The sequence below is a fragment of the Trachemys scripta genome, chromosome 19 (assembly GCF_013100865.1).
Source record: "Trachemys scripta elegans isolate TJP31775 chromosome 19, CAS_Tse_1.0, whole genome shotgun sequence".
NCBI lineage: Eukaryota > Metazoa > Chordata > Testudines > Emydidae > Trachemys > Trachemys scripta.
The window spans coordinates 7,924,865-7,951,556 of NC_048316.1; the positions used below are offsets into that span (position 1 = coordinate 7,924,865).

The 26,692-nt window shown below is 48.8% G+C and overlaps 1 protein-coding gene across 4 annotated transcripts in view; it reads left to right on the forward strand.

Annotated features, from left to right (window-relative positions):
* Positions 1 to 23,231, forward strand: part of ACAP3 (ArfGAP with coiled-coil, ankyrin repeat and PH domains 3) — a 167,750-nt gene extending 144,519 nt beyond the window's left edge. For 2 of the 4 annotated variants that reach the window (XM_034753170.1, XM_034753172.1), the window contains 6 exons: positions 2,653 to 2,745; positions 3,363 to 3,583; positions 4,261 to 4,370; positions 5,385 to 5,495; positions 5,621 to 5,682; positions 20,324 to 23,231. In XM_034753170.1, the coding sequence (XP_034609061.1) occupies positions 2,653 to 2,745; positions 3,363 to 3,583; positions 4,261 to 4,370; positions 5,385 to 5,495; positions 5,621 to 5,682; positions 20,324 to 20,430 (704 nt within the window). In that variant the 3' untranslated portion in view covers positions 20,431 to 23,231. Of the gene's footprint in view, positions 1 to 2,643; positions 2,746 to 3,362; positions 3,584 to 4,260; positions 4,371 to 5,384; positions 5,496 to 5,620; positions 12,272 to 20,323 lie in introns of those variants that run through there. The other 2 variants (XM_034753171.1, XM_034753173.1) reach the window with 2 other exon arrangements.
* Positions 23,232 to 26,692: the final 3,461 nt, after the last annotated feature.

Below are 26,692 nucleotides of genomic sequence, written 5' to 3' on the forward strand. Positions count from 1 at the left end.
GCATCTTGATTTGAATCTGGATCCTAAATACAGGTATATCCAAGCCCTGGAGATTTTGGTTTGGGCCCATATCTCCACGGGACCATCCCATTCTGCTAGCCATTCGCAAAGGGATGGGATGGTTTTGTGTCTATCAAGACTATCCAGAGTTATAATTAATGACAACAAATTTTTGGACAGGATATTAAACCTCATATTTCAGGGATTATTTGCAATGAGGATGAGACCGAATGTGAGGGGCAGATTATCCCACATCTGTTTTACACCTCCCTCTGCTGCCTCTGGTGCTGGCCGCTGGATTAGATGGGCCTCAGATCTGATCCAGTCTGGCGGGTTCCTATGTTGCTGGAAGGTTCTCCTTTAGTTTGGCTGCAGCTGTAACTCCAGTGAGACCTGGAGCGGAAGGTTCTACCCTTTCCAGGAGGGAAGGAGAGCACTTACTACAAACATAAAAAGAACAGGAGGACTGGTGGCACCTTAGAGACTAACAAATTTATTTGAGTGTAAGCTTTCGTGGGCTACAGCCCACTTCATCAGATGCATAGAATGGAACATATAGTAAGAAGATATAGATACACACAGAGAACATGAAAAGGTGGAAGTAGCCAGACCAACTGTAAGAGGCTAATTAATTAAGATGAGCTATTATCAGCGAATCTGACATCAGTAATCATAACATTCAAAAACCAGGAGGAGAACACTTCAACCTGTCTGGTCACTCAGTGACAGACTTAAAGGTGGCAATTTTGCAACAGAAAAGCTTCAAAAACCGACTCCACCGAGAAACTGCTGAGCTTGAATTAATATGCAAACTAGATACCATTAACTTGGGTTTGAATAGAGACTGGGAGTGGCTGGGTCATTACACATATTGAATCTATTTCCCCATGTTAAGTATCCTCACACCTTCTTGTCAGTTGTCTGAAATGTGCCATCTTGATTATCACTACAAAAGTTTTGGGGTTTTTTCCCCTGCTGATAATAGCTCATCTTCATGAATTAGCCTCTTACAGTTGGTAGGGCAACTTCCACCTTTTCATGGTCTCTGTGTGTATCTATATCTTCTTACTGTATGTTCCACTCTATTCACCTGATGAAGTGGGCTGTAGCCCACGAAAGCTTCTGCTCAAATCAGTTGGTTAGTCTCTGAGGTGCCACAAGTCCTCCTGTTCTTTTTGCGGCTACAGACTAACACGGCCGCTACTCTGAAACCAGTCATTATACGAGGCACTACAAACCTAGACTTCAGTGCGCTCGAAGACAGGGGTTCTTCTCCTTAACAGTCGAGCGCCTCGCTCTGCCCTGGCATTCCAGGCTAGTTGGTGTCTCCTTCGTACATTAGCCATGGTCCTTGCGGGGTTCGCTGGATATTGTTTTGGGGGCTGTGTGTAAGGGGCAAAGGGTCGGAGACTGTCTGATTGAATCCTGTCTAAACACAAGGGATTGGGCTTGGCTTAGTGGGGAGGGTCAGGCTGACTGGCATGTGACCCTTCGGGGGCTGCAGCAGTGCCCCCGCCAGCGGGGTTAGGCCCCTGAGCTGCGAGTTTCATTACAAACTCGGGGAGGCGATTCTTCTTTACCACTGTACCCGCCTGGAGCCAGCAATGGGCGAGTGAAGGGGGATGGGGTTTGGAGGGTGAAGGGAGCCTTGCAAGGGTCATGATGGGTTCCGAGGTGTGGATGGGGATGAGGGGAGTCTTTCTCGGGGACCTGCACCTCAGTTCCAGCCCCTGCTGCTGCTCTTCCTCCCAGGGCTGGAGGGGGATGTACAGCTTTTGCAGAGGTAGATTCCCCTCTCTCTGACCAGCAGGGGGTGCTAGTTCAGACCCCCACCCCCACCCCCAGCAAAGCAACAGGCAGAAACCATTCATTGTAATATTGAATCGTTGTAATGATATGATAATGAAATTCGGCTGGAACCCGGTGTGGGTTCCTGACGGGGTGCGGCGCGCTACAGAACAAGTGCAACATGCCAATGTTTGCTCAGTCCCACCCTGGTGGGGGCAGCATCCCTTTGGAGACCTTTCTTCCCGCCTACGGTGGTTGCCCCCTTGGCATTTTCTCAGCTGCCATCTCCGCAGAAGTGAGGGCAGGGTGCAAAAGGGCTCTTCCATGGAGGTGCTGTGTGTCCTTGGTCAAGTCGCTTCATCTCGTTGCACCTCAGTTTCTGTGACGTGTTTGCCCACCCTGGGATATTTAGCAGCCCCAGGGGTTCATTAGTGGAGGGGCGGCTCCTGGCAGATGTGAAGCACAATATAAACTAACGGCCCGGGGAGCTGGCCAATGAACCCACCACAGGCAGTGACGGGTCAGCACATGCCAGTGACTCCTGCAGGGTGGTGGGAAAGCAAGCAGGAGGGCGACGCTGGGGCAGCTAAGGGTAAAAGCAGAGCATTGTCATTATTGGCTTCTGACACCGCAGGTCCTGCTGTAAAGCGCTCTCTGCTGCTGCTCCTTGCCTGCCATTCTCCTCACAGCCTCCAGGCCCCCCTCCTGGGGCTCCTGCCTGAAGGAGATGCAACGGAGAAGGCTGGAGCGTTCCGTGAACGCGGGGCAGCCCGGGGAGATGGGTGCCCTGCTACACCATGAGCAGGCTTTGCAGTTTGCCCTCATATTAAAACGATCTTGGTTTGTCTTCTGTTGGCCCCGCAGGTCTGAGTAGCGACAGTGGGCTGGGCGGCAGCACGGACGGAAGCACCGACGTCCTGGTGTTCGGCTCGGTGGTGGACAGCGTCACGGAGGAAGGTGAGTGTGACACGCAACCAGCGATAGTGACGCAGCAGGCCCGGCGCCATGGCAGACAGGCCTCAGCGTCGCCTCGTCGGCACACGCCGCATTGCTTCGTGCTAAGGGACGCCTGACCAGAACATTGGGGTGTGGGCACTAGCGTGAACGGGTTCACCAAGCAACACACCTCCATAACAATCCCCGAGGGGCTGTCAGCTCTCCAGGGGGCGTGGTAATCTCCCCACAGCGTGGCTAAGGGGAGTGGCCCCGTGTGTCGTGCCCTGAGCCCCAGAGCAAGGAGCAGTTCCCACCCTTTATGCCCAGGCTCTCTAGAGAGGGAAGATGTCACCCTCTAGTCCTCCCAGAGGTTCTCCAAAGAGTTGCTCACGCCTTGCCCAGGTTCTTCCCTGGTGGGGGCAGTTGCTCCATTCCTGCCAGGGGTCCCCAGGAGGGGAAGAGATCATCCCTTCACCCAGTGCACTTGGGGCATGAGCCCCATCAGTAAATATGGCACTAAGGCCAGGAGGGAGCATAAGAAATGGGAAAGTGGGAGCCCCCTTGGCAAAGCTCAACATGGTGTCTGTGCCGCTGGCTCATCCCTCCTCTCTCTCCGTCCCCTCCCTGCCCCCCACCAGAGTGCGAAGTGTCGGAGGAGTCCAGCGGCGAGGCGGAGATAGAGCAGGAGGCCTCGGACCTGGAGGACCTGCGGGAGCTGCACCCCGGCCTGCTGATTTACAAGGCAGCACAGGCCAGGAACTTGCCTGTCATGGCAGAGGCTCTGGCACATGGGGCTGAGGTCAACTGGGTGAATGACGAAGATGAAAACAAAACTCCTCTGATTCAAGCTGTGATGGGGGTAGGTAGGATTGGCAGCACTGACTACGCAGACGCTGGGGGAGGCTGAGGGACTGGTTCAGCAAAACTGATAATACAGCTGGTTAATGCCCTAGAGTCCTCTGTTTAAATCGGTCTCAGATGCCAAGTGCCTCGTTTGGTGGCATTAGAGGCTGTCTGTTCACACTGCAAAGCGGCTAGTGCTGGGACTGGAATCAAAGCGGGTGCTGCAGCCCAGGACTCAGGTGCATTGGCAGAGTGGCAGGTGAGGGCCAGCACTGGGATAGCAGGGGGGTGCAGAAGTCCAGATCAAGGTGCATTGGCAGAGGGAGGCCTGCACATCACCCGTGTGCACGTCCCCTGGTACCCACCCCAGTGCTGGCTGTTTCTAATTAGAAACTCCCTCTCTGAAATGAAGCTTTTCCTTCTCGGGGAAGGGATCAGATGAGGATTCAGAGAGTCTGGCCTGCTTAGACAAGGAGGGAGACCCTTCTGGAGCTGCTTTGGGGACATTGATTCTTGTATGTCTCTCTCTCCGATTGTAATGGATTATTCTGGGGTTTTCCCTTTCTTGCTATGCCTGACATTGGTGGGGCAGCCCTGGGATGGGATTGACTCTTCCCCGGAGCAGCCTGGGCTTTTATCAGCACTCCAGCAGTGCAACGGGACCCAACAAAACTCTCTCCCTCTTCTAAACAGGGCTCCTTGATAGCCTGCGAATTCTTACTCCAGAACGGAGCAGATGTTAACCAAAGAGATATCCGGGGCCGAGCTCCTCTGCACCACGCCACGTACCTGGGACACACTGGGTAAGTCCCTCCCTCCCTCTCCAAACACACCCCTGAGCCCACAGGTTGGGTCGACCCAAGAGTCCCGGTGGGCTGGTGGGTTTTGGTCAATCAGCTATTTGAAAATCACACGTTTTTCTAGCTACTGGACAACAACCTGTTTGGTGGGTTGAGGATAGAAGAACCCAATTCCCCTGTATAAAGCCAGGCTGGCATAAATGGAGCCTTATATGCTGTAGGTCTGACTCTGATCTGTCTCTCTCCATTGACTTCAGTGGAGTTACTTCTGATTTACACCAGTATAAATGAAAGGAGAGCCAGGCCCAACATAGATTTATTTTTATTAGACTATTTCTTTCTCCTCTTTCTGCTCTTGATTAATAGCTGCTCGGTGCATTTATTATTATTATTGTTCGTGTAGGAGCCCTAGTCATGGACCCCCATTGTGCAAGGTGCTGTACAAATAGAGACAGTCCCTGCCCCAAATTCTCTCCAGTCTCAGCTGTTTTTCACCCTATGGATTGTCCTCTTCCCCCTTCTCTGCTCCCATTTCCCTGCTCCCCCGAGTGCTCTATGAGCGTGTCCTGGACGAATCCTCTAATGTTAAAGTTCGAGTTGAACGTTCGGTTCGGTCATGCAGTGATTGGGTGGGTTTGAAGTTAGGTAAATAGTGTGATCACCCCTGCTTCTGAGGACGCATCCCTTTGGGGTGAAATTCACCCCTGTGCCGAGGGCCAGCACGGGGCATAACGGCCATACTGCATATGATCTGGTGTCACTAGCCACTAGAGCCATCTGAGTGGGCGATGGAGTTTGGGTCCCCCATTCACTCACTGTCACTCGTGCAGAGACCCACATGGGCTGCCGCTCTGACACCCTTTGCTCCTGTGCACTGGCCTGAGCGGGAGCTCTTCCCCGTCAGGAGAGCAGGCTAGCCATGAGAAGCACAGCGCCCCACCGTGCCGCTGTTGCTGTTCGGACCTCAGCCCAGGAGCCTGTATTTCTGCTCTGACGTCTTTCATTTCCCGTTTTCAGCCAGGTCTGCTTGTTCCTAAAGCGAGGCGCCAACCAGCACGCAGTGGACGAGGATGGCCAAGACCCCCTCAGCATTGCAGTCCAGGCAGCCAATGCAGACATAGTCACCTTGTAAGTGTTGTCTACCTTCGGGGATATTGCGGTTGGAGCTAGGCCTTGCTTTGCGAGCAATCTCCAGGCTAGTCAGGAAAGGATAATAAAACCTCTTCTCTATTTTTCCCTCTTTCTCCCTCTAGGCTGCGTCTGGCTCGAATGAACGAGGAGATGCGAGAAGCCGAGGGCCCCTTCGGACAACCAGGTCAATATCCCAGCAACAGCCCCACTGAGCTCCAGTACAGGAAGTGTATACAGGAGTTCATCAGCCTTAATATAGATGAGTGTTAGTGACAACTCCCCACCTGCCTCTCCTTTGCTGTCTTAAGTGGGCTGAATTCAAGAATGCCGCCTGAGCCCCACCTTTGGTGTATATTGGTGTTTCTTGCAGATTGGCCTGATTCTGATGCCTACGGCAGATAGGCCAAGAGCCACAGAGGAAGGAGAGGGACTTTCCTGTTAGTGTGTAATTCTCATGCTTGACTAGAGACGGTCAATTTCACACAGGAGGCGATTCAGGGCACACCACAGACCGTGGCTCGTGGGTTTCAGTGTGCGGGGAGCGCACGAGTTTAGTGTAAAAAAGAAAAGAAAACCCTTTATCGGCAGAAGAACATCACCAACGATACGGCTGGATGATATGCTTGGAACCTGCTGTGTATTTGTAGAGCTATAGGTCGGCCCTACACCGAATTATCGTATGAACAAAGTTTGGTTGGACAGCGTGCTGTTGCTGGAGCCCTCTCTTATCAACGGTGCTCAGCAACTTGAAGTACTCATTAGCAAATGGGGTGACTGCAAGGTTTGGAAGTTGTCAGAGCTGGTTTCAAATGCTAACGCGGGGGCCTCTTAAGTCTGGAGGAGGCAAGCTGCAGGTAGAGATCCTCTGCTGCAAAAGGCACCCGGGACGGGGTAGGAAGGAGAGACATGGCCGCCCACCTTACATGCTCTCAGGTTTAAACCAGCAAAGCTCCCTTTTTTAAACCAACAGTAGCTAGCTGGTCAAAGCCATAGCTTAGCTGCGTCCCGGACTAGAGTGCGATGTGTTTAGTGTTACTGAAGCAGTGAGGCTAATTTTTTGTGGCCAGGAGAGGCTCGTCGCCGGCGATGGGCTTTGTGCCAGGGAAGAAAACTAAAATCAGACGCCCACAGCCTGAGTGGCTAACTCAAGCAGCTGGGTTTTTTCCCTGGTCAGATTTCCTCCTTCGCCCCTTTCTGGGAAGGGGATTTCTATTTGTATGCGTGTCCCTAAATGCTATCGTCCCTCATGCTGATGCATGCGAGCAGGGCGTTTCTGCAGCAGGTCCAGGGAATCCGGATTGCTCCATTTCCATTTACTGGCAAGACTATTTTGGTTTTTCTTTTTTTGCGGGAGTGTGGGGGGACCTGTTTTTACTCAGAGCCACTTTGGATTTTATGGTTTGTGTTTCTGACGTGCTCCCGGTATCTCGGGAGAGATACCATCACCACGCTGTCATTTCTGCAGAGGGCTTGGAGATCATGTATAAAATTGGAAGCCCAACCTGTGACTGTGCATGACCATGGAAAGCCTCACTGGGCTCCTTTAAGAGTCCAGTCCCACTCAGTGCTGAGCCCCCCAAATGCCATTCTAGTCAATGGGATTTGGGGGCTCGGTGCCTAACAGGAGAAGCTCAGGATCTTAAAGGATGAAATTATTAATCAGGAACACAAGAGACCAGGAAGACTTCCCCGTGCCCTATCCCCTCTGTTAAGCTAGCAGTGATACACCGTAATATTTCTTTCCATCAAATACTTGTCCGATTCCTTTAATAAAAGTTCTGCTCCGCATACCAGCTGCTGCCCTTGGTAAGTTATACATCTGCTGGTTGCGCTCTGTGGGCATATTTCTGTCCTCAGGTGCAGCACGAGCAAGCAGGTTCCACTCAAATCTGTGCACTCATCCAGGGCTAGAGCAGTAAAGAAACGCCACCCAATTCCTTTAGTTCCTTTCTCAGCTAAAGGGCCGGATCCTGCTCTTTTGGAAGTCAAGGAAAGCATTGCCACTGACGTCAGTGGGGCAGACTATGTCCTGAAGGTGTGCCACCCAGTTCCTGTCTTCCCTCATGGCTTCTTTCCTGTCTGCTCCCTTCGAAACTGTGGGACGGTCACTCCCGGAACGCCAAGATCCCATCTCAGTTACACCCATGTGCTGTAAATCTGGAATAACCCTACTGAGTTTGCTGGAGTTGCTCCAGATTACCACTGGAGCAGACTCTGGATGGCCTCCCCGCTCCACCCCCCAGTATAAAAACCTATTCTCTCCAGCCCTTCACTGTCCCTTCTCCATCTACACTCCCTCCTATTGAGCACAGAGATCACGCCAGTGCTCTTTACATAACATGCCATTGCCAAAGCTGGATTATGTGAGTCTTCAGCATTTACATAGTCGTGCTGTCTTCCTGCCCTGTACACTTGGTGGGGCCCACAGTAAACCTCAGGCCACCTGCACTATCCCCTTTAAGCACACAGCGCCTGATTCTGACACCGTTATGCAATCCAGACTCAGGCAGTCCTCCCTCCTCTGAGTGAGTGGTGAGAAAAGGCTTTAGGATGCCTGTGGTGGTACTTACTAGAGGCTAAACACCGCAGTCTTTGCTCATGCCATACTCAGGCAAAATGCCCATAGACTTCATGAGTAAAGCCTGCAGAATTGTGCCCTTTGTAGTGAAATGGTCACTTGTTACCTTTTAAGTACAGAGAATAGACATTGATATTTCGTCCCTGTTATTCAGGGGACAACTTCCTGGTGACTAGATTCTGATCTTAGTGTAAATCTGGAGTCCCTTCATTTGATTTACACCAGTATCAATCATGTCTTCTGTAGCTAGAAGTGCACACAGCATTGCAGAGGTGGCCTCCTGTGGAGTTGGAATGTTTCCCTTTGATTTGCACGTACAGTGCCCTCCATTAAGGTTCTTGTTTTCTGTTAAGCGGGGTGCTGAAGGCTATCGGGTTTGATCCAGCACTTCTCCACTTCCCTCATCCACTTCAGCTTCGGCGCTTTCAGCATAGAACCACTAACGGTCTATGGTTCTCTTGGTGCCTGACCTCGTAACCTTTCATTTCGCTGCACTCCACACTGCTGCCTTCTCACCTGTCCAAATCACGTTAGGTGCAGCTTCCTCCTGAAAACTGACTGGCCTCTTCTATTGCATCACCTTTTCCCTTGACACCTCCGATTGGGTTACAGCCTGAGCGTGCTCCCACTGAGGTCAATGGGAATTTTGCTGTTGATGTCCGTGTGAGTAAGATCAGAACCCTGTTGAGCAAAACCCTGGACTCACAACTCCTTGGTGTGAAATTTTCTGCTTGATGGTATTGCCATCTCTGCCGATCTGGGATGGTTTACGAAGCTGCCTGACAGTGAAACTCCCTTGCCCTCCTCAATTTACTGAGCACTCTGCCTTCAGTCCAGCGACACAGGAATACTCACCTGCTTAAACTTCAGCCTGTACTTCTGTGCTTTGCTAGATTGGGCTCAGACGGCTCAGAACTACGCAGGAACCAACCAACGTGCAGCTGAATATCTGCTGCTTATCTTGGCTTAGGAACGAGACGGCTTCTCTGTAATTAAGACTCGTTGATTATCCCAGCCTGTCCCATTTTATATAGAAAGGCTAATCTGCGCAAAACAGTTGCTCTCCCGCACGTGGTTCCCTTCAAGCCATGTCCTCCTCTAGAAAAAGACAAGATTGAATTAAAACTAGAAAATTTCAGGACACTCCAAAGAGAAAAAAGCAACATGTTGATCATTAAACATCCTGCTCTCACTCTGCATTAACGAAACCCAGCCTGGTGGTTACTGGAAACGTTTTTCCTCAGGCGTTGCCTGCTAATCGGCTCCAATCAGTTTTCTGACTCTGAAGAGGAGTTAGAAATTTGACTGATCTTTTCTATAAACCAGTGAGATCTGAAGGCGTAGCTTGTCCACTCCAGGCCACTTTATTTCACAGTCGACATTAGTGACTCACGAGAACAATACAAAACAACAGTGTGCGGCTTGGCACATACAAGCTTGGAATCACTCACTGCCCCAGTAAACGTGGTTAAAGAATATGTAAATACTGACACAAAAAGCAGTATGTCTGGCAAGACAATTTATCTATTTAAAATGTATCGGTACTTTATTTAGAGTCAATGTATAAAGCAACTTTGTGCACTTTTCCTACTTACAGTATTGGGTTTTTTATGTTCTTTTGTTATGGATTTTGTGCTGTCTTTTTTAATCGGTGAAGTTGTTAAGTATTTAATTTATTATTGAGACGCCCAGAGGACTAGTGCAATTTTCATTCAATACAGTTTGGCTGTATTTAATGTCAGGATTTTTTTGTAACATTACTAGGGCCTATTTTTTTAAACTTGACTTTTTTCCCCCCGTCTCCCCGCTTCCCTTTCTTTTCTTCTTTTCCTCTTCTTTTTGCGTGTAAAGAGAATGCAAGGCATCTGATGCCTCACAGCTTGAGATAGGGTAGAACACTTAACAAATCCTGCAGTTTCTAAAACAAAATGTTTTTCTCCGGGAAAAAACTATGCCTAAGAGGCATTTATCAATGTTTTCTATGTTTTTTTTTTTTTTTTTGGAATGAGAAATGTGTGTGCGCGCGTGTTTTGGGGCTTGGGAGGGAGGGATATTGGGGAAATTGTACATAAAGTTTGTTTTCGGCAAAGCAAAGAGCCAGTACGGCTACAGGGGAGTCTAGACATAAAGTCGCTGGGTTATTTTTTTTCTCTTTAAATATGGTTACATTTCGCTGAGTGTTGTACAATCCTAATGCCAAAATTGCTGTCATTCCTCCTTTATAGCTCTTCTTTTCAAAGAGTTTGTACATTACATACATGACAGTAACTTGGTTGCAGCTGCGATTAACATTAACAGATTTGCCTTTGTCTAGAAAGCAACACCCTGGGTATTACCTCAACATAGATGGGCCCAAAAGATGATCTCCAAATTGAAGATTCTCATGCTTTTGGGGTGATTGAGATCTGGGCCAAGCTTTGAATATTTGTTCCAACTATATTATGAGCCAACCCACCATCCTGGATCCAAATACTTGAATTGGAGGATCCGAATTTTGCATTTTAAGCACATCTTCAATTCTAGATTGGATTGGTACAAAAGACTTGCAGATTGAGATTATACTCCCTGTTCAACGTGTGTACAAACTAGCAAATTGCCATCTAAACTACCCCCCCTCCGCACGCACACACATTATTTTAATATTATTAATCATGATAATCTGAGTCTGTGTGCCTTGCCGTTCCTTCCAATAATTCTGTCAAGGGGAGAAATATTGATGCTTGTAAAGCCTGAGATTCGACAAACTGAGACTGCGCTGAGCATGAATTTCTCTGACATTTGCAACATCTCAGACTGGCAAATTTGAGTGTTATTTACACACGATGAAAAATGGATACTCCTAAAGAAATGCACTGAGAGGCCTCCAGTAGCCTCAGATTAATGGACACAGCTATTGCTGTCTCCTTCCAGACTGCCAGGAATGCTGTGTGGTGCCATTCTGCTGCGGTCCTGTCACTGCTTTCATCCAAAGGCAAAAAAGCATGAACAGACTAAATGTTATATTAAACAACTGATCAGCTGATGACAAACTTGTGCGTGTGTGTGTGTGTGTGTGTGCGCGCGCGGAGTGATGTGATGATGAAGGGGTGTGAGGGGAAGGGCACTGGGTGAGAAGGGAGGGGGGAATGGGCCTTTGAAAGGACAAGAGAAAAAATAATAAAGATACCAAATACCGAGTGCTGTTTCCATAAGAATGTGATGTGTAACAGTCCAAGCCCTGAAGTCTGCAGTCGCTGAGTATGGGAATAAGGCTCTCAAGCTGAAAGACAAGGAGTCAGTGGGAAGATGGGGCTTTCAGGCAGCCAGATATGTGTGGGAGGGGAAAGGGTGGGGGGCAGTCACACGGTTCCTAAATGTAGCAGAGTCATGAATGTCAGTTTGCAGGGCGCTAATAGAGCCCATCGGTTTCTAGTGCAGGAGTAAGATGGCAGAGAAGGGTCAGCCAGGCAAGGAGCACGGGGCTCCCTAGATGTGGTCTCAGCTCTTAGCACCTCCCCAATAGCTCAGGAATTGTTTAGTTTGTACATCCGTGTGCTCCAGTAAGGTGCATTTTCGGAAGAACCAGGCAGCTCCCTTCCGCTGCACCGACCCCCATTTGTATAAAACCATCTCAGCGTCCATCAAGCAGCACATGAATGTCAGGGTGGGTCAGTCCTGTGACATGTGACCCCTCAGGGTCAGACCCACGGCTGGAGCCGAGGAAGGATAGATCCCCGGGGGATAAGCTTGGCTCAGTGCAAGGTTATGTTAACTGGCCTTCCTGAATGAAGGCCTTCGAGCCATTGGGGAGCAAAGCCCACCTGGCTTCTTGCCTGACCTGAGACTCCATCACTTCCTACCTAGACAGCACGGAAAGAAAGAGGATCTTTCAGCCAAGTCAAAGCTGCCAAGTGTGGTTTGTTGAATAGGCTCTGGACGCACTAATGGCTGGGTACAAGGGACTTGCTGTAAATACGCTAGCGCATATTAACCTCCTTCACTTGCCTGCTTTCAGTACAACTTTGTGACACTTTTTTTTTATTTCCCCTTTGCCTCTACAATCTGTACTGAGTATAACTATGGAACTGACTATTCTATATGTTAGTATCTTTGTACAATTTTACAGCAGTTGCCATGGTGTCAGCTTTTCCCTCCCCCCTTCCACCCTCTATTGTCTCTTGAAACACTGTTAATAAAAATCTAGATAAACTCCTTACCTCCTTCTGCTTTGGCTTGTTTTATTTACGGAGGGTCTCTTGCCTTGTTTTCTGTATTAACTGTAGCTAAGATATTATCCCCTTTTGACCTGTTATTCTTCCACTGCAACCCACGTGCTGAACTGTGTCCGCAAACAGAGTGGAATGGCACATAAATATTCTGCATTTTTTGAGTGGCTGGTTAGGCGTCCATCGCACTATCCTGTGATAACATCATGATTTCAAACAGCTTGAAAGGGACACCGGGTCAAAGGTGGCAGGTTCAAAATATCCCCTACGGTGTCTTTTAAAAATACTTATTTAACTTATCCAGCATACGATCAGTCTTGGAAAAGGAGGCCTTGCAACACAGCTAAAATCCTACATTCCCACCCTCAGGCTGAGCACTTTAAAACCACTTCAGTTGCAAGGTAGCTGTCCTTTGCTTACCATGAGATAATCTAAGTGCAAGTGCCTTTCTAACCGCAGGTGCTTTTTGGAAGATGTCTCCTACCTCAAGGTTTCCATCACTCTCAGAGCGGCAGAGAAATGCAGAAACTAAGTTGAATTATTAGCTCCACTTTTCTATTTTGTAAATCAGGTTGGGTTTGTGGAGTTATGAGGAGGGATTGGACAGTCAGAACAGTTTAATATGGGAAAGATCATTACAGTTATCTCCCCTATCCTCATCCCTGGTTGTGTCCCCCCCATCCCCCTGAAAAAATGGCAAGGCCATTGCATATAGAAAGGAAAGATTAGGGGAACTAGCCTAGGACTTTGGAGACCTGCAGTCAAATCCCTGCTCTGCCACAGATTTCTTTTGTGACCTTGGTCAAATCACTTGCTCTCTCTAGGCCTCAGTTGCCCATCTGTGCAATGGGGATAACAGCACAGCGCTGCCCTCAAAGGGGTATTGTGAGGATAAATACATTAAAGATTGTGAGATACTCAGGTAATGACTAAGACATTTCTACAATAATGGGGGCCAGGTAGCTGAGATAAAATTAATCTGTGGAACTGGATGCCGCAGGATATTACTGAAACAGATAACTGAGCAATTTTCAAAAGTATTAGCTATCTATCTGAATAAGATTACATCAGGGCTTGTGGGCATGATTCAGCTACTACTGGGGTCAATAGGAGTGTTTCTAGTGACTTCACTGGGAGTTGAATGGGGCTTTATGTGAACAATAACAAAGCCTATGAGTTTTCGAGCTTCTTGTTTGATTATATGAGTTGATCACCAACGGAGTGCAATTTCCTACCATGGTATATCAAATTGCATTATGGCAGCTTCACACCTTCTTCTGATCATTTCATCATTAGCTGTCGGAGACAGGATACTGGAATAGATGGACCACTGGGGCGGGGTCTTTTCCAATGTGGCAGCCCCTGTGAGCTTAGTGACAGGATGTCTTGACATAGACCTAAATGTGCTGGAAATCTCCACTGCGTGATTCACTTGCCAGGATCTAGAAGAAATGTGCAACGATGATGTAAAAACCTGCAAACTCAAGGGCATTATGGCAGTCCCATGCCTCCTGCAGATGAATCCAGTTTGGGCTACTGTCAGAGACAGGATCCCAGCCCCTCCAGCAACCCCTAGGTTAGAAATCACAGCACGTTCTCTTTCTAAGATATGTACCAGAGGGTGCTCTGATGTGAAGTCACCCTCCTAGCCTTGCAGCTCGCGTTGCCGTTTACAGCTGTGCAAAATGGGTTTGAAAAGCTACCCTCGTCAGCTGGCAGCATTTTTACACACACTTTGCACAAGTGTAAATGGTGCGACACAAAGGTGCACGGCAGAAGAAAATCTGGCCCAACACTACACTTGTGAGCGCCAAAAATAGGCAGCGTCAGCTAGTGAAACTCACCCTAAGTGAGTTAAGGAGACCGGACGCTCCTCAGCCAACTCAGGATTTGCGAGAGTGAATGAACTGTTGCTTTGGGGGGATTTCGGTCTGATTATTTTGGGATCCACGTGGGTTGTAGGATTACTTGCTCATATTCAGTTACCCCTGGACATTGCAAAGAAAGGGGCCTTTCAGTGAGATAGTTATGATTCCCAGGGAGGGCCTGCACTCTTCTGAGCCCTGGCAGAGGTAAGGACAGCCTGGGAGCTGTTCTAACTTACACCAGCTGGCTATGGTCTCTCAGGGACCATAGGCCAGCTGAGCGTAGCCTGAGAAGTGTGTACTCCAGCCATATCTTCTCCCCATGCCAGTGCAGAGTGGGGCTTGGCGAGGTGGTGAAGGAGCCAGTTACAATGGCTCTGGGTCAGCTGAGAACTCCCCACGCTAGGGGACTCTCAGCACGTGAAATCGGGCTGCTCAGGTACTAGTGTTAGTCAGATCTAGTGCTGCTCAGGTGGTGTGCAAAGGAGCTGGAAGGGACCTGGGAAACTGGCTCATTGCATCAGCTACTAACTTGTTCGAATCTCTTGTGTTCAGTGTCTCTGTGCATTTGCTGCAGTGCTGCCCTTTTCTTAACCTAACAAATAAAGAATAAATGTGAATGCTAGAAAGAGACAGAGACAGATAGAGGAGCCTGAATCGGATTCCGGTGCTTTTCTGGAATGAACTCTTCATACAGTCCTGCCAAAGGGGTGATACTCTGCAACCCATCCCATCCCTGGCAATACCCTGATCCTGAGGCATTACATCTGGCCAGATGTCTCTACCCCCATATCTATCTATCTATCTATCGATCTATCTATCTATCATCGCAACCATCACCATAATATTGAGGCTCTGGGCCCTTCCGAGTAACTGATGGATATTCTGAATGCAAGTGGATTTGTCCGTGAGCGTTATGATTCCCCTGAAGTTGCTGCCGTCCATTTTAGCTGCAAGGGCTCAATCAATCCAAAGCCTCCCGGATTGTGGTCACCTGTGCACAGTGCATTAGCACGTCCGTTCTGAACACCGTGACTCCAGCCTCTAAAGAGTTAATCTTTTCTTTTCTTCGTAGGAAAATAGCTCGCTCTTCTATGTACTCTATAAGTGAGGACCTTGTTGAGGAAGTGGTAGTGGGGGACAACTTGGGCTCCAGTGATCATGAGCTAATTCGCTTTAAACTAAATGGAAAGAGTACCAGAATTAAGTCAAAGACTAGGGTTTATAATTTTAAAAAGGCCAATTTTAACAAATTAAGGGGACTGGTAAGGGAAGTGGATTGGGCAAACGTATTAAGGGACCTAAAGGCAGAAGAAGCCTGGGATTACTTTAAGTTAAAGATGCAAGAGCTGTCAGAGGCCTGTATCCCCAAAAAGGGAAAAAGATTACTAAGCAAGAGACTTAGACCGAGCTGGATGAGCGACCGGCTGAAAGGGGCGATTAGGAAAAAACAGAAAGCGTACAAAGAGTGGAAGAGGGGAGGGATCAGTAAGGAAACTTACCTTAGCGAAGTCAGAGAATGTAGAGATAGAGTGAGAAAGGCCAAAGGCCGGGAAGAGTTGGACTTAGCGAGGGGAATTAAAAGTAATAGTAAGAGGTTTTACAGCCATATAAATAGGAAGAAAGCAAAGAAAGAAGAAGTGGGACCGCTGAAGACTATAGCCGGAGAGGAGATTAAAGATAATCTAGGCATGGCGCAATATCTCAATGAATATTTTGCATCGGTGTTTAATGAGGCCAATGAAGGTATTAGGGATACTAGCACCGTTACAGAGGGGCATACGGGATGGGGGATTACCGCATCCGAGGTAGAAACAAAACTAGAACGCCTTAATGGGACTAAGTCGGGTGGACCAGACGATCTTCATCCGAGAATATTGAAGGAATTGGCGCGGGAAATAGCAGGCCCATTAGCGACTATATTTAATGAATCTGTAAACTCGGGGGTAGTCCCGTTAGACTGGAGAATAGCCAATGTGGTTCCTATTTTCAAGAAAGGGAAAAAAAGTGACCCGGGTAACTATAGGCCTGTTAGTTTAACATCAGTAGTGTGCAAGGTGCTGGAGAAGATTCTGAAAGAGAAACTAGTTGAGGACCTTGAGGTTAATGGCAAATGCGATAAATTACAGCATGGTTTTACGAAGGGCAGATCGTGCCAAACGAATCTGATCTCCTTCTTTGAGAAAGTAACGGACTTATTAGATAAGGGAAATGCGGTGGACCTAATTTACCTGGATTTCAGTAAAGCGTTTGATACAGTACCCCATGAGGAACTATTGGTTAAAATGAAAAACATGGGGATCGATATGAAAATCCAGAGGTGGATAGGGAATTGGTTAATGGGGAGAATGCAGCGGGTCGTATTAAAGGGTGAATTGTCGGGTTGGAGGGAGGTTACTAGTGGAGTGCCTCAAGGTTCGGTTTTGGGACCCATCTTATTTAATCTATTTATAACTGACCTCGGGACAGATTGCAAGAGTGGGCTGATAAAGTTTGCGGATGATACGAAGGTGGGAGGAGTTGCAAACTCGGAGGAGGATAGGGATACTCTGCAGGGAGACTTGAATGAGCTTGTGAATTGGAGTATTAGAAATAGGATGAAATTTAATAGTAAAAAGTGTAAGGTTATGCACTTGGGGACGAATAATAACAATTTTAGTTACAAGATGGGGACGCATTGGTTAGAAGTAACGGAAGAGGAGAAGGACCTAGGGGTCCTTGTGGACCGCAGGATGACTATGAGTCGGCAATGTGACGTGGCGGTGAAAAAAGCCAATGCGGTCTTGGGATGTATTAGGCGAGGTATATCTAGTAGAGATAGGGAGGTCCTGCTTCCGTTGTATAAGGCGCTGGTGAGACCTCATTTGGAGTACTGTGTGCAGTTCTGGTCTCCAATGTTTAAAAAAGATGAACTCAAACTGGAACGGGTGCAGAGAAGGGCGACTAAGATGATCAGAGGAATGGAAAACCTGTCGTATGAAAAGAGATTAGAGGAGCTTGGGTTGTTTAGTCTGACAAAGCGAAGGCTGAGGGCGGATATGATTGCTATCTTTAAATATATCAGAGGGGTTAATACAAGGGAGGGAGAGGAATTATTCCAGTTTAGTACTAATGTGGACACGAGAACGAATGGATACAAACTGGCCGGGGGGAAGTTTAGGCTAGAAATTAGACGAAGGTTTCTGACCGTCAGAGGGGTAAAATATTGGAACGGCCTTCCGAGGGAAACGGTGGGGGCGACGGACCTGTCTGGTTTTAAGATTAAGTTGGATAAGTTTATGGAGGGAATGGTTTAATGATAAAACATAGTAGTCAAGGAAAACCAAGCAATGGTACATGAACAACATAATGGCCAACAAGGGTCAGGCTAGAGACTCTTGCCTATATGCTCGGGGTATTACTGATCGCCATATTTGGGGTCGGGAAGGAATTTTCCTCCAGGGTAGATTGGCCGAGCCTCTGGAGGTTTTTCGCCTTCCTCCGCAGCATGGGGCAGGGATCACTAGCAGGAGGGTCTCAGCCGATTGAAGTCACTAAAACACAGGACTGGGGACTTCAACGGTAGAGTACAGGGAAGGGTCTAGCGGCCTGCGGCATGCAGGGGGTCAGACCAGATGATCATAATGGTCCCTTCTGACCTTAATGTCTATGAGTCTATGAGTCTATGAGTCTATAAGAAAGGAGGGTGACATCTTTCATTCAGAGAGGGAGCAGGCAGGCACAAAAGCAAACTCTTCTCCAAGGGTGGGATAGACATAAAAGGCTATTGGTTTGGGGGTCGTCCTAGCCACAATTGGTGCTCACCCAGCTGTTCAAGCCAGTGCAGACAGTGGAGCAACTGCAGCTAGGTCTGGGGACAGTAGCCCTGGAGAATTGAGGGTAAAAGAGAATGCAGCCCACTCTGTTACCTGGACATTTAGGGCAGCACTGGAGTGACTTCAAGGGGGCTATGCCGAGTTACACCAGCGATGGATCTGGCCTCTAGATTGTTTTGAGATTTAGTGCAACCCACGCGGCTGGTTGGGAACCAGGCACAAGAATACAGCATTCCCACTTGCACCTGTCAATCAGTGTGAGCGCAAGCTCAGCGAAGGCTTGGTTGGAACAAGCTCCATATTGTTATTAGATTTGTATGGCAGGAGCAGCAGGAGTCCATTGCGCTAGGGGATGTACGGACGCATGATGTAACCCCCTACCCCAGAGAGCTTACGATCTAAGTCCAGAACGTTAAAAGAAGAAACTCCATTTGTGGAGTAATGAGTGGGGACTTCATGTTCACGTAAGGATTCAGTTTACTCACTGCTGGCCGTGGCATATGCTCATGCCCGTATCTCCAGCCATCTCTGGGAGAGCAATTCAGATTACATTGAAAAAGGCCAGAAACCTTGCCACAGGGAACAAAGCTCCATGGGAGAAAGACACGACCCGGGACCAAGGCTATATTGAGCTATCAGATGGTGTCACTCCCGACCTATCAGCACTCAGTGGGAACAGGTCAGCAGATGGCTGCTCCTTGCACGGATTGGGAGGGGAACAGACCCGGGTCCTTGACACCTCAGAGCTTCGGTAATATGCGCTGGTTTTAAATCCTGCCTAGAACTGGAGTGCCTACTCAGATGAAAAGGGCACCTTCAGTTTGGGCTTTACCTAAATACAAGCCAAGAGACTGTCCCCCAAGAGACTGCGCAGGTGCACAAGGGAGCAGCCTGGAAGCAGGACACCTCCTGCCTCCATTTACCTCCTGGACAATGGCTGTCTGTGTGCTCTCCCAAGTGCTCGTGCAGGCAATGGTGCATGCGCCCCTCAGGGGGCCGAGAGGAGCTGATGACCCACCCACTGGCCAGTGGACTGGCCTGGCAGGGAGCAGAGTGCAGCATGGCACCGCTGCCCAATGCAGCCCTGTGGCTGGAAGTCACAAGTGAGCCGTGCATTAAATAAATACAATTAAACACACCTTGCAGGGAGAACGTTGCTCGTGACAAACCAGACCGAGTGCACACAGCTCCCTGGCATGGTGACCGTGTCTGGTGGTCTCACCAGGGGCCTGGGGAGGAGGAAATGAAGACGCACTGGATGCTTCCATCTCGCTGTCTTGGTGAGAGTAGGCTTCCGGTCAGGCAGGTCGCACCAAGCCCCCTTGACTCTGTCTCTGGCACCACCACCCCGGGAAGGAGACGGCGAGGTGGGGCCCCCTGCTCTTGAGTGTTCACATTCTGATGTGGTCACAAGAGGAATTTAGCTTAGAGGCCTCATCCTAAATTGAAATAGTCCCGCCCCCACCCTCCCGCAGTGACAGCTATGCAAGCACTGGGATTATGGGATGCAGGTGTCTAGTGATCTCTGCGGGGCTCTGCACTGAAGTCTTGCACATGCCAAAGGAGGTGTGATGGGTCTGGGCATTGGTGCCGGGACACCAGGCCTTTCGTGTCTAGGTCAAACATTTCAAGCCAGCCCCAGCGTGACGGTAGCAGAAAGTTGTTGCTGTTTGAAGGCTGTTCTGTGGTCTATGTGCAATGAGACGTTGTTGCCCTCCAGCATGGGTGGACAGGTGTCCCCCTCCTGATCCTCCGTCACTACCCATCATCCGGCCTGGCAGCCAACAGAGAGGTCGGGGACTAAAAGCCAACTACCATCTTATCCGTGGTCCTTGCAGGTCACAGGGAGGTGCAGTGACAGGGCCCATTGGGGGAAGCTTTCATGGCTGGCTGTGCTGGGCTGGGGAGAAGTATAGGGGTACAGGCTTGCCAGGTTGGCTCCTTAACAAACCTTGCTGGCTCGTGTGCCTGGATACGTAATGAGAAAGCAACGATCAGAGATGGATGGGGGGCGGGGGGAGAATGATCCCAAATCGGGATCCCAAAGCAAGAGTCGTGATAAAGGGTAGGTCTATCAAAGTTTAGAAACAAACCAATTCACATGTACAAGGAGTCCAAAGTCAGAACATGATCTCGTGGCTAAATAACAGTGCAGAGCTCCTGGGCTCTATTCATGTCTCTGTCAGGGACTTTCCTGTGTGGCTTTGAGCAAGTCACTCAGGCCAAAACTTTCAAGTGTCGTCTAATCCTGGGGGCCTTTTTTGGGAGGGGGTGCATAGGGCTGGGTTTTCAGAGATGCTGAGCACCTGTTCCACGGAAGGAGACTGTTGGGATTAACTTGTCTTGCCCTGTATTTCTGCAGGAGATGCGACATACCTCGACATCTTCCGGGAGTTTTCCCACATGGCGTCGAACAACCCTGAAAAACTCAACCGGCGGAGCCTACACTTCAGCCACTCCTGCAGATAGCCCCGTCCTGCCTCTTCTGAGACCTTCTGCTGGAGAGTCACTCTGTGAGAGCAGAAAGGGGGAGCGGCTTGGCAAGGCGGAATGGATCCGCTGGGCTCATCTGCTGGAGGAAGACCCAGCGATCTGTTCCCTGACCAAACACACACTTACGGAACACACCGTGTTTATTCCAGAGCCTGCTTTCGTATCCACATCCCAGACCAATGACCCGTGGTGACATGACTAACCAGCCAGTGTATCCACACAGGGCTGAACCAACTGCGAAAAGAAATCCCTGCTTCTTTGCAATTCATTCCCTCAGCCCCCGGGCCTCCCTCGGGCCAAACGCCTGCTTAAATCAATGAGATTTGACCTTCGATGCGTTAATTACTAAAAGGTAGGGGCCACACATCCCATCACTAAAAATATGGGGTAGCAAAGGGGGAACCAAGCACTGTTTCTGCAGATTATGTTAATCCCTGCAATGCTGATTTTTGCTGCACCAGCTGTATGGTACAGGTGTATGGGGCAGGAATGGAAAAACGTTTCGACAGACACCAGCAAAATGGTTTGCCCGGGGCAGCAGCATAATGGTTCATCTTTTACATCAATCCGGGGCAAACGCCAGACGAAGAGAAGTGACTTTCTGCGTTACAAAGGGACGCATTCCAGGGATGATATTCCTGCTGATTTGTGGTTAGTATTTGAACAGGTTCATTCTCAGATTTTATGCTTTTTGGTTTAGAAACCCAAAGGACGCAGAATAACCCATCGAGGACAAAAGTCTAAACATCCCAAAGTTGATAGAGTCTGGCAGCCACCTCGGAAACATGGCATATCGGCTGTGAGGCCGCAGCAGACCCCAGCCGCGAAGAGTTTAAAGCCACGCCAGGCGACTTTCTGTTGAGGTTGTGCCTGTTCTGGGGATCTGGAGTGTCTCACCTGTGCTGCTTGTGTATTTGGTTTCTGCACAGAGGGATTTGGGGACTTACCCTTGGAGAATAGGGTGTGAAGATCCTCTGAGCTCCTTCCTGCCAAATGTAGGAGTGAATGTAGCTTCTGATCCCTTCCCCCTTGGGAACAGTTCGTGTTAGACTCTATGAAAACTGTAAGGGTTTGACTTAAATTGCTACCCTTGGCGTGAACGTTTCTGGCCAGCAACACAAGTTATCGGAGAGGCAGTAACAAGTACAACCGGCAAAGGATGCTGGGTAATATTATCAGCTGACTGACGTGTAGCCATGTGTGGCTAAGGGGTTCGTTTGTCATGGTACCAAACCCAAATCAGAAGATAAACATTTGTGAACTCCACGGGCAGTGTGTTGTTGTGGCATATTCCACCCTCCATTATAGAGGGGTAACCTAGGGCACAGGAGAAACCAAAGAGGGGTTCATGATGGATTATTCAGCTGTGCGTTTGGTTTCAAACACTTGAATATTGAGGGGTGTGTGAGGTGTTTGGATCCGGGTTGTCAGTACCGGCCTGTCTGGAGTAAAAACTTCAGCAAGCAGGGACCTCACTGGAAAAAACCACAACTTTTCCAACTGAGCTTGAACGTTCCTGGGCCAACACACTGCCGAAGACGCTGATGTATTATGCTGCTGAACCAGATTTGCAAATGAAGTGAGTTTGGTCAGCTCCGCTAGGCTAAGAATCGCACAGCACCAATGGCCTGTGGCACTACTTCACAAGGGCTGGTTTTCCATCACACCCACAAACTATAATTCACTTTAGGCTGAATGCCACCCACATGCAGCTTCCCAGGCCTTTAGTGGTTATGTGGTTCAAGGGATAGAGACCCAGACTCGGATTTAACAGACCTGGATTCTGTTCCTGGCCTGCGGGGTGGCCAGTGGCAAATCACTTCAGTTCTGTGTGTGCCTCATATGTTAAGTGCCTTGAGACTCTTGGGTGAAAAATCCTATGTACTATTATTATAATTATACCATGGGAGCTATGCATGCAGATCTGAAACCAGAACCTGGCCCTTTCCCCCTTGAAGAGTTTTGTAACTCATGCTTACTGTGCGGCTTAACGCTAGGAGAGCAGAACTCTTTCTGTAAGGCATGGCTTTCGTTCCTATTTTTTTACCTGTAATATTATTTCATAGCTATAAAAAGGGTTATGTGTGGACTATACAGGTATAGGCACCATGACATATTAAAGTGTATTGTCCGAATGATGTATATAAACCATGTTTACATGCTGAAATGTAATATATCATATTGCAGAAGAAATGTATTTTTTAAATAAGGGGGAATGGAAAAGTGTCACATGCAAGTGATGCCTATTAATTGAAAGTAAAATATGAGATTTTTTGTTTTGAAAACCATGTGCATTTCCTCATTCTTTCCAGTCTAGGCCTCTGCAAACCAACGGAGCATTTCAGTTGGAGACGGTTTATATAACTTGAGGTTTATTAGGCACTCGTTTATGGCTGGAAGTCAGGGGGCCAAATGAATTTTCCTCCGAGGAGATGCGGGGCACCCAACTGTTTCGGGTAGCTGGCGCATTTGATTCAGATTCAGGCAAAACCTAGATAGATAGATGTCTACTAAGAACTGAGACTATAAGCTCTCTTGGGACTGTCCGTTTGCTCTGAGTTTGTTCAATGTCTAGCACAATGTGGTCCTGGGCCATGGTTGAGGTTACTCAGTGCTGTTGCAATAACATCAATGACTGGACAAAGACCACAAGCTCATTTAATGTAGGTTACCAAACAGAGAACAAATGGGTAACAACTTTATGTGCCTCCTGACCTGGGCTATTGCTGAACTATTCAGTACCATTTTCTCTTATCTAGTGTAATGACAGAAACAAGGGTGAGAGAGGCAAGGTGGGTGAGGCAATATCTGTGAGCGGAACAACTTCTGTTGGTGGAAGAGACACTTTTTTGAGTTTGACAGAGCTCTTCCTCAGGTCTGGAGAAAGTCACCAGAGTGTCCCGGCTAAATATGAGATGAAAGAGATTGTTAATCATAAGGGGTATTTTCATTTTAAGTGGTCTCCTACTCCATGTGTGAGCCCTTTCTGTTTAGCAATCTGCCCCACCTCAGATTTAGCGTGGACACTCTGGTTCCTCCAGACCTCGGCTCGAAAGCTGGTCCCTTCCTCCAACACAAGTTGGTCCAATCAAGACGTTGTCTCACCTCATATATGGAGACCAACACAGTTACAACAACACTGCAAGAAACAAATGTGGCATTTAAGCAGCACTAAAGCAACCAGAAGACACTAGCAATGTAGTTGTTTATTAGATACACACTCAGCAATATAAACAATTCCCCCATAATAACACCCCGCTCCATCCCACCCCATATATACATCTTACTCTTTTCTGGCCTTAAATCTCAGTCAGTGTGTCAAAAGTGAAGGGAGGCCTGAGGTGTAAAATTTGGGGCTATCTAGATCCTGGCTACTGGACCTCTCCATTTCTCCAGGACTATTTCTAATGAGTTTTTTTCCTGCACTCCTTCTATTGTTTTAGCAGAATTGCATAAAGGCACAAATTCCTTCTAAAGAAAAGGCCACTGTAGGCTTTTAACTCCTGCATCAAATGGATCTCCCTCTCTCTCCCCCACGACAGGTCACACTACCAGTGACTTTGGTTTTGAGGGGGTAGTGGGACAATTATTATACATAGGCTGATGATAGGGCTGCTTCTACGTGCCTCTTATTCCATTTTGTCTGATTGGTGACCACAGTCTGGAAGGTAAATAAATGACAATGGAAAATGAGCAACTTGCCATGTATTTATCTGATGCGATCATTAGCCTTTGTGGGCTTGAGACCTAAAGAAAAAGCACCCACGAGGACACAAATTCCAAGCTGTAAAGTCCTGACAGGCTGGAGGGTGAATGTAGGTAATCAAGCACTATGGAGCAAGAGTCCCTTAAGCAAATGGGTTCATCTTCCCTAGTCAATTACAGAGATCAATTATAACTGAGATTTGGAAACAGGGGAAAACCCCTATAAGCAGAGACCGGGTCCTAGTCACCGCATTCAGATACACATCTGGATTCTGAACACTGCTGAAGTTCCGGCTGTTTGGATCTGAGATTCTGATTGGGCCATGTGGTGTACTCCTGATAGATACTAGACACATTTCTAGGTATCATTTCTACTGTGCCCACCATCTTGGTGTCAAGCCATCCTCTGTATGCTCTCATGCTGCTTGCCTCTCACAGGGCTATATGTCCTTTGCAAGCCATTTCACCTCCTGTTTCCATCAGAAAAACACTAATATCTGGAGCGGGGGGGGGGGGCGGGTGAGGTTTAATTCATTTGTTTTTGTAAACGACTTTAAGACTGTGAGATGGAAGGTAGTGTAGAAATGCAAAGCAGAGTCACTAAACATGCAGCGTACCTGCAGGGTCAATGTACGGTCATTTTTGTCTCCTAATCTAAAGTGCAGGTTACGAGGTAATTACATTAGGGCCTACCCTGTGTGATTACCGATAACCTTCAGCAGTAATGACAGGCAGCCCTGCCTGGTGTCCAGCTCTGAAGTCTGAGATCTGATCCCAGCTCTGAGTTGCTGTGGGCGGCTCTAAGCAAGTCAGTTTCCATCTCTGCAAAAGGAGGAGGAGAAGGGGTTAGATCGCTGTTGCTCCTAACACAGGGGTTCTCAAAGGTCATTGCACTGAGCCCCCCCTTCTGCCAACAAAAATTACTACACGACCCCAGGCGGGGGGACCGAAGTCTGAGTCTGCCTGATTCCCACTGCCCCGGGTCGGGGAGCCCGAGCCTCACTGCCCTGGGCAGGGAAGGGGTCAAAGCTGAGGAGAATCTTTACTACCGTTCCTGCCAGGGACATTGTGAAGATTCAGTATGAGTGCTATGACAACGCAATGTGCTGTAGAAGTATGGTTATTATTATTGGAACATGTCCTTAGAGGGAATTTCACCAAAGACCACACCAGGGAAGAATACGGTATTTGTGGTCTGGGAGCTCCAGTCCTTACGCTGCTAAGTCAGCAATCAGATCCTCCTCCTTGCCCCCGGCTCATTATTGTGTCACTCCCCAGCATGCTGCTAGGGGGATCTGTGCTGTGGGACGTGCAGCTTTTCAGATGAGACGTCAGTCGAAGGCTCCTGACCAACTACGGTGATTATAGTTGGTCACTGCAACTGACAAGAGAAGATGAACCCGGTTTGCTTCAGGGAGTCTTGCTCCATAGTGCTTAATCGCCTACATTCAGCCTCCAGCCAGTCAGCACTTTAAGGCTTGGAAGTTGTGCAATCACGTGCTTTTCTTCTGCAGATTTTTAGCCCACACGGGCCATTATGGACGCAAAGGAGCCTGATTTAGGAATCCAGTGATTAAAGGAATGAACTTTCCTATTACAAGGAGAAGCATGACAGACAACTCCTGAAGGGGAAAGAGGCCCCCATGCTCCAGCGGTGCGCTGGATTCCAAGTCAGTGAAGTTATGCTTTAAAGAGATCTCTAATGACTATTTCATGCAATTAATGGAGCCTCTACTGAAGCTAAACTTCACAGGGAGCAGCCCTGGGCCACCAGCCCTTTGAAGCAACGTGCGTGGGTTTGACAGCACCTGAGGGAACAAAAGAGGCCGGGCTGCCAAGGCTCTGACAAAAGAGCGTTTTAATGATTGGGTAACTTGTTGGATGCTTCTTGCTATCACTTGCAGCAGCTCCAGTGGGAGGAGGAGGCATCTGGGACATTCCCAACTGGCTCCCTCGGGAGTTCTGAGCTAACCATTGGCACCGGCGCAGCTGGGATGCGAGACGGCAAGGCCTGGGGTGACCGTGCCCTTGTGGCTGATAGGCAGAAGCAAAGCGCAGCCACCACCACGCAGCGCAGACGCTCCGGGAGCGGCTGCTCCTCGCAGAGGTGGTGTTAGGTACAGCAGTTCTCAAACTGTGGCTCATGACCCCATTTTAACGGGGTCGCCAGGGCTGGCTTAGACTTACTGGGGCTCAGGGCTGAAGCTCAAGCCCCACCCCCCTGAGCCAAAGCCTGAGGGATTCAGCCCGAGGCGGCAGGGCTCAGATAACAAGCCCCCTGGCTGGGCCCGAAGCTCTTGGGCTTCAGCTTTGACCCCTTCCCTGCCCAGGGCAGTGAGCCTTGGGCTCCTCGACCTGGGGCAGTGGGAATCAGGCGGACTCAGGCTTCGGTCCCCCGTCCTGGCGTCGTGTAGTAATTTTGGTGTCAGAAGGGGGTCCTGGTGCAATGACGTTTGCGAACCCCTCTGTTAGGAGCAACGACGATCTAACCCCGTCTGTTGTTTTGGGGCAGCATGAAAAATGTGTTTCCCTC